The 7,189-nt window shown below is 33.8% G+C and overlaps 1 protein-coding gene across 1 annotated transcript; it reads right to left on the reverse strand.

The window, feature by feature from the left end:
* Positions 1-292: 292 nt before the first annotated feature.
* Positions 293-6,967, reverse strand: LOC136806196 (uncharacterized). Its single transcript, XM_067062756.1, has 6 exons — positions 6,450-6,967; positions 6,163-6,243; positions 5,660-5,763; positions 5,438-5,478; positions 3,410-3,685; positions 293-561 (listed from the first exon to the last, which is right to left on the reverse strand). Exons 1-6 carry the CDS (start codon positions 6,894-6,896, stop codon positions 293-295), a joined length of 1,218 nt encoding a protein of 405 aa, XP_066918857.1. The 5' UTR covers positions 6,897-6,967.
* Positions 6,968-7,189: the final 222 nt, after the last annotated feature.

Here is a 7,189-nt window from a genome sequence, read left to right on the forward strand (position 1 = left end):
GTATAAGAAAATATATTTCACATGCCAGATTTATTTAATTCTAAATATATACATTTGGCATGAAAAGCTGAAACATGGATGAGTTTTCTCATTTTATTTCTTTATACAAAGATGGTTAGAGGGTATGGGTTTTTGCACAGAACCTAACATTGCATTGGTTGTGGTGATGTGTAGGTTCCAATCATTGGTCCTTTCGTATAAAATCTTGAACGATCCCGACGTATCTAACCTAGCTCGACCATAAAGCAGCCGTTCTTGACTCTGTGGAGACTGCTTTGTGTTTGGCTTTGATTCAATCTTTCAGCTTTACACTCAAATCTTTGCTCTCGAGTTGACTGGGGTCGTCTGAATCATAAAACCCTTGTAATTCTTCTTTTTCTGACGTGGTTAGTTTATTCCAGAATTCATCCATCAAAAAGGATTGGAGTGCAGTCGCACAAAGAAGGTGACCACGGACAGAACAGGAATAAGCCTTTCCAGTAAACATATGTCCGACGGTAACAGGGGCATAGACAGTTTCAAGGGCTTTATCGAGGCCAGATCCTCCCATCAGACTGCCAACTGAACCCAAAAAGCTCATAAGCTGGTGACACTACTAAGTCAAAAAACATAGATTTTGGACACAAACTATGTTTTTTATTGACAACCAACTGCTTTTCTTAGACAACCAACAACTTTTTTTGGATTATCAATAGTTTTTATTGCATTATCAATAATTTTTATTGAAAACCAACAATTTTTATCGATAATCAACAATTTTTATTGATAATCAACAATTTTTATTGTTAATCAACAATTTTTATTGTTAATCAACAATTTTTATTGTTAATCAACAATTTTTATTGTAAATCAACAATTTTTATTTTTAATCATTCAATTGTTGATCAATATTTTTTTATTGGCAACCAACAAATTTCATTGACAATCAATAATTTTAATTGCCAACCAACTATTTTCATCGACAATGAATAATTCTATTGGATTGACAATAGTTTTTACTGGCAATAAATAAATTTCATAGCTTAGCATTAATTTCCATCAGAAACCAATATTATATTATCATTCTTGGTTGTCAAGATTTTTCATTGCTACCAAGACAAGTTTTCAAAATCCTATTGACTGCAAACTTGTAATTTAATCTCAATCTTGAAATTGATTACTATACCTAATTCCATTTCCTGATCCTTTTTTTAAAGGCTCTTCTTTCTTGAGACAACCTTTTTCTCAACCTTTCTACCCTTTCTACATTCTATTGAGACATTTCACTGTAGGAAAGAAAACGATCGAACATTCGAATTTCGACCAATCAGTGCGTGTTGTGATCACATGCACGAAGCATGATCGAATTTGTAAACAAATATGGCGGAATGTGTGCGGAGAGAATTCCAATGGGATGTAGTTCCCCAAGAAAAAAAAACAGGAAAAAAGACTACAATTTAAACGTTGATAGGAATAGAAATTGACTTTTGTTAAAGGATCATTGCTAAATTAAAATGACCCATAAAACTTTGGGAAAGAATGAGGTTTTAATGTAAATGTAAAGGCAGACACGGAAGACGGGGGGCAGGGGGTGTAGATCAGAAGTGGAAAATGTATTTCGTTATTTTTTGATGGTATCAAACGGTTATAATGATTTTGCTAATTCATTTCTTTGTTCTTATTTCTTCAGGTGTATAACAGATAGGAGCTAGACTCAAGACAAAACTCAATTATATGCAGTACTGGTTATATGGTTTGAAAGTCATTAGTAAGTATCGGAGAAAAGTCATCATTTACATATCTATTTTCGAGCTCTTTTAAACAACCAAAAAAACTGAAGAAACTTCTCCGATTAAAACTTACAACTTTGAAAAACCCCATTATTTAGTGGAAAGTTTTATTATTGGACGCTATTTCTGGTTGGATTTTTCTTTCGAAATTTTTCTGAACAGTTTAGTCTATTTGGTAACCTAAATCGTCAATATTAAAACAGTACAGGTATGCTTTTTTATTTTAGAATCGTTCAAGGATCAGAGAAGATTAACTAAGACAAACAAAGTCCAAAGTAGAAAGGAAGAAAATTAACAATCAACAATTTTGAAAACAGAAATCTATTTTCAGATCAGAATTGTTATCAGAATTTTCATCAGAATTTTCAGAATTACTTTTCGTATTTACAAAATGAATAATTATATGTGTTAATAAATATTTGCTAAATTAGAAATGCGAATAATATAGAATAGCTATCTACAAATGAATAAATATTATATATAATAACTTACAATTTTAATCTCAACTTCAATTTATTATTGTATTATATATAAATTCTAGGGAAATTCTATTTATATATAAATAGAGTATGATTGAAATACTATAGAATATATTGATATGTACAGACAAAGATGAATTTACTGTATGTTAAAAAGTCTCACATACAATCTAAGCAAAATAATTCTCAGATAGGAATTCTAGGATTTAAAGTGACTATAACAAAAAAGAGCCAAAGAGGGTAAAAAAGACACCACAATACAAAACAAAGGAATGACAACACAAGGAGTTGCCGTGTATTCTAATTTTTCATTCGTCCAAAGGAACTTACTTATCATATGTGGCAGTTAAAAGGGAGGTTTTCCGATTCTTCAGATGCTCAAAATCGAATTATGTTTTAAGAAAAATGGTGGCTAGGAAGGAATCAAGACGAAAGAGACAAATGCAATGAAAGGGCCATTTGCTTTACTGTGCTTGTTATATATAAAAAAAAATCACTGACTATTATTTTTTCTTTATGAGAAAGCATTTTGCTGCAAAGTTGCAATTGTAATGACCCTTTCAAAGCGTAAAAAAATAAAGTAATCTAGAAAATCATCGAAACCATTATAATCGTCGATAGAGAAAAAGAATCTTAAAATGTCCATTTTTTGCTGTTTTGAGAAAACATACTAAAACATTGAAGTGAATACTTAAGTTTTTTTTGCTTTAGAAAAACCATCAGAACATGCTAATAACCCCTCGAATTATTTTGAACATAGAAAAAGGGTTTCACCTTCTAAATAAAAATTGAAACAAGAAAATCTTGAAAAAAGATTCTAGCTGATTTGGACACAAGGCTGTCTTTTTCTCCAAGGATAAAACAATTACAAGCAGTACCAGCGAAAGAGAAGATCTGCTTCCATCCCTTTTATTATACTATTCCATCAAAAGATAGGCACTCCCCACCGACCCACCCTAACAACAAAATCGATAAGTTGTGATTTTTTTAACGTCTCATTCCTTTCGAACTTAAATTTAAATTTCTTAAAGCATTTCTGTGACAACCTTTACGATTTTGTTGTTTCTGACCCTTCCTCCTTCTCCCCCTCCTCTGAAAACCACTCCTTGCAATACCGGTCATAATGGCATCGATGATTTTCTAGATTTTTTATCTCATTACCTTCGCCAAGTTCAACAACGTCCAGGGTACATTTCGACGAAGCACTGGATGTCTTGCGTTTCCATGATATCATGAGGTTGCCGTCTTTCGTCCGGATTTCTTCCACGTCCACCATTTTATTCTCGCCTTCTTGAACATCTTCAAGCAAATAGGCGAAGCCCATTTGCCTCTCCCATGCCACAACAACATAACTATGCTTTTCAATTTTCGGAGGATATTTTGCCGATATGATCGATTCAGCGATGTCTTCGATGCTTGGGTGTTCTGGTTCTGGTTCTAGTTGCGCAGTGGTCTTTTTTACCCTCTTTGGTTTCTTCTTTTTGTATTCGTTCACCGATTTGAAGCCTTTTTCGGGGGGGGGGGGGTTTCAGGGGTCTTAAATACCGTCATACCGACAAAATTTTGGGTCAAATACCGTAATACCGTCGGTGAAGGAAGCCTAATACCGATACCGATATTATATTTATGTTCTTTTTCTAAAATAATGAATTTTCAAATCTATTGTGTAGTAACAAATTAGAAACTGTACAAACAGGTCTTGTACTTTATGAGGTCTCCCAGTCAAACCCTCAATTCAGGTATTCACGCACAAATTTTTGCTAATTCACGTATTCACGCGCGAAAAAGAACATTTTCACGTTCACGCACCAATTTTGCTTTTACATCTTTGGTTAAACGATTGTGACCTTATTGGGCTAAATTTAACCTTTTTATGGTCTCTTTTAAACAGATTGACTTATTCTTATACCAAACATTTTCGCCAATATATAAAGTTTTTTGCTAGTTTTGTGACCTTATTCTCGATATCGTCGACTTTTTAAGTCCTCTTTTACAGCTATTTGAGCTTTCATAAAGCAATATTTTAGGTCTGCCGCGCCAAAGTTACTTGCTTGTTACGGGAGGGAAATGCAAAATTAAGCCTTTCCCCCAATAATTTCTCCCTCGCAGACCCGTAAGATGTCTTTTATATAGAGAATTAATTTAAAATCGAGGTTTGGGCCAATCATGGTGTGAGAAGCCGTAGACTTCAACACAGGCTTCATAGAGGTGGTGCTGTGGTGCAACTAGAGGACGTGAATTCTAAAGTTGAACTCCCCCTTATCGGAGTAAAGAAAATGAATGGAAAAATAAGAACGCGAGCGAAGCGAGCGCGAAAAATTTTCAAAAATATTTGCTCTTCTTTGTTATTGAAAAACGGCCTTAATACGCTATTGTTAGCCAAGTATGCCTTGTTTGGTCACAGGATTTTGATTTTATTTAACACTGACCATTTGTTGGCAAAAAGAAAAATATGGTACGGCGAGCGACGTACCTGCCGTACCCGGTGCGGCGTTTCAAGAGTTTCGCCCAAGAAAAAATTTAAAATTTAGAATGCCTAGATTGCCTGAAAACGCATCACGTGCATCATGATGTGAATTATTTTTTAATCGTTCGATGATGTTTTTAGAACTACCTACTTTTACTAATTATGAAGGAGTAAATACCGTCTTTACTGTCTCTAAGTTACTGCAGTATTAGTGTATTGTATTGTAGTAGCAATATAATTGAATACGGAGAGACGACCATATCATTTAGTGCTGACGGAGAAAATTTTACCTAGACTCAGTCGATGGATGCAGTATTTGCATCACAAAAGTTGTCATTAAAAAAATGCGCCCGCAGAAAAATAACGAAAACATTTGTTTAGATATTGTAAAGTTTTTCTTATTTTGAATAACCTCACCATGACAATAAGTCGATAGGACATCCAAGATTGTGCGAGCGAAGTGAGCAAGAAAGTTTTACTGGTTAAAATAGCGCAGTAGTCTCATCTTTTTTCGAAAATTTTTCTGCAGGAAACTCATGAAGAAACTAAAAGGTAAATAGTTTTATACCGAAATACCGTTTTTTATTGATAAAAATATCGAAATACCGACAAAAAAACAGGCAATTTACCGATACCGGTAGAAAATGAAATACCGTAATCCCGTCGTTTTTTTTCTCGTAATACCGATTTACCGGGGGTAAAAAGGCCCAATACCGTCATACCGTAAAAGTGAAACCCCCCCCTTTTTTCCTCTGCTTCTCTCCTAGTATAAAAAGATAGATCAATTACAAATTTTGAAGGTTATCTCGAACAAAAAAAACAAAGTTGTAAACAGGTATGAATAACACAAAGAATGTTCAACGAGGGTAAATTTTCTTTCAAAGTTTTAAAGACCTCCAACTTTTTAACAATGTGAAAATGTTTTGACAGAATATGTAACTCACTTTAGCTTAGATTGACTTTTTTGTCCAGCCAATAATAAGGATAACTTCTCGTTGAGGGTTTGGTACGTGGTGGCGTCGTTGTCGTGCTTTAGTACGCGGATCATCTAAGAATTCAAAATAAGGACAAAATTAGTACAAATTGCGTAATATTACCATAACAGAATTACCAGTTATCAAATCAACAAACTTTTAGTTTTTTTAGTATACAACTTAAGCTGAATTAACATGTACAAATATATGTAAGAAGAACTAATTTTAAAACATAACCAAATTCACTTTTACGCTTTACATTTACAAAATCGTTTTGTTTGCAAAATTTCAAAACATTCGAATTGGACTTTCTGAATTACGTCATAACCGAATAGCCAATCAGCTGCTTACAAATAAATATATGAAATACAAGGGAACACCCGGGAAAAAGTGGACCTATGTCTATTTATTTACGTAACTCTCCCTACAAAGGATAAAATGCTCCTCCAAAATAATAATTTAATAAAAATTACCCAATAAACTGCATTCATCTTTTGAAGCTTGTTCTTGCTAGCTGTCAATTGGAATTTTTCAATCGCTTTCTTGGCAACATTCTGACAAATGAAAAAAATTATTCACTTATTAGAAGATTTCTGTATATAGATGGAGGAAAAAAATGACATGCCAATACTTTTCTTCGAAAATGAAACATCCCCAACCCCGTTCATGTATGCGGAAGGTATATAAGTTTAAAATGAGATTAAATATCAACAGAAAAGACCAACCAACTCAATTATTAAAGATCTGAAGTATTACATACCAAATAAAGTGTATGGGCAGCAGAATAATCTGGCCTTCTTCTGTCAAAATAGTCCTGAAGCTCGTAAGATTTTCTGTTGCATTGGCAGAGTGGTACTGTGTCCTTCCATTGATTATAAAAATTTAAAAGAAATGCGTATGATGGTGCTTCACTGGTGTGTGGGTCTTGAGCGGTAGATTGTTCGGTGGATGGTTCGGATACTTCGGATGGTTCTGTTAGTTCGGTTGGTTCGGTATGGTCTGTAGCTGTAGCGTTTGAAGTTTGCAGCGGGAATAAGTTTGTAAAGTTGTGTGAATTGTAGTGCGTAGGTGTAAATGGCGAAGGAAATCTTGTTGGATGAAAGGATGGAAAATACCAATTTTGCTGTTGCATACTAGTATGTTCGAAATCTTTGCCCGGAGGTGTTATCAAAATGTTTCCATTCCCGGTGGCACTGGCTGATGACATGGCTGCTTCCAATCTCGGTATGAACAAAAATGAAGAATAATGAATAAGATCTCAAGAATATTTTCGATGAATCGAACGATAAAAATTCGAAAATATATTGTCTGGCAATATTCGTTCGAAAAAATATTGACTACCTATAATTTCGTTCGAAAAAATATTGACTACCTATAATTTCGTTCGAAAAAATATTGACTAACTATAATTTCGTTCGAAAAATTATTGACTGCCTATATTTTTGCTCGAAAAATTATTGACTGTCTATACTTTAGCTCGAAAAAATATTAAAATCCTAT

This window comes from Clytia hemisphaerica, unplaced genomic scaffold, assembly GCF_902728285.1.
Source record: "Clytia hemisphaerica strain Z4C2 unplaced genomic scaffold, Clytia hemisphaerica genome assembly, whole genome shotgun sequence".
NCBI classification, from domain to species: domain Eukaryota; kingdom Metazoa; phylum Cnidaria; class Hydrozoa; order Leptothecata; family Clytiidae; genus Clytia; species Clytia hemisphaerica.

Coding starts and splice junctions, on each gene's coding strand:
- LOC136806196 (XM_067062756.1), bottom strand. CDS start 6,896: ATGTCATCAGCCAGTGCCACCGGGAATGGAAACATTTTGATAACACCT. Junction 6,244..6,449: donor CTGCCCATACACTTTATTTG/GTATGTAATACT, acceptor TTCATTTGTCAG/AATGTTGCCAAGAAAGCGAT. Junction 3,686..5,437: donor GGGGGGGTTTCACTTTTACG/GTATGACGGTAT, acceptor CTGCGCAACTAG/AACCAGAACCAGAACACCCA.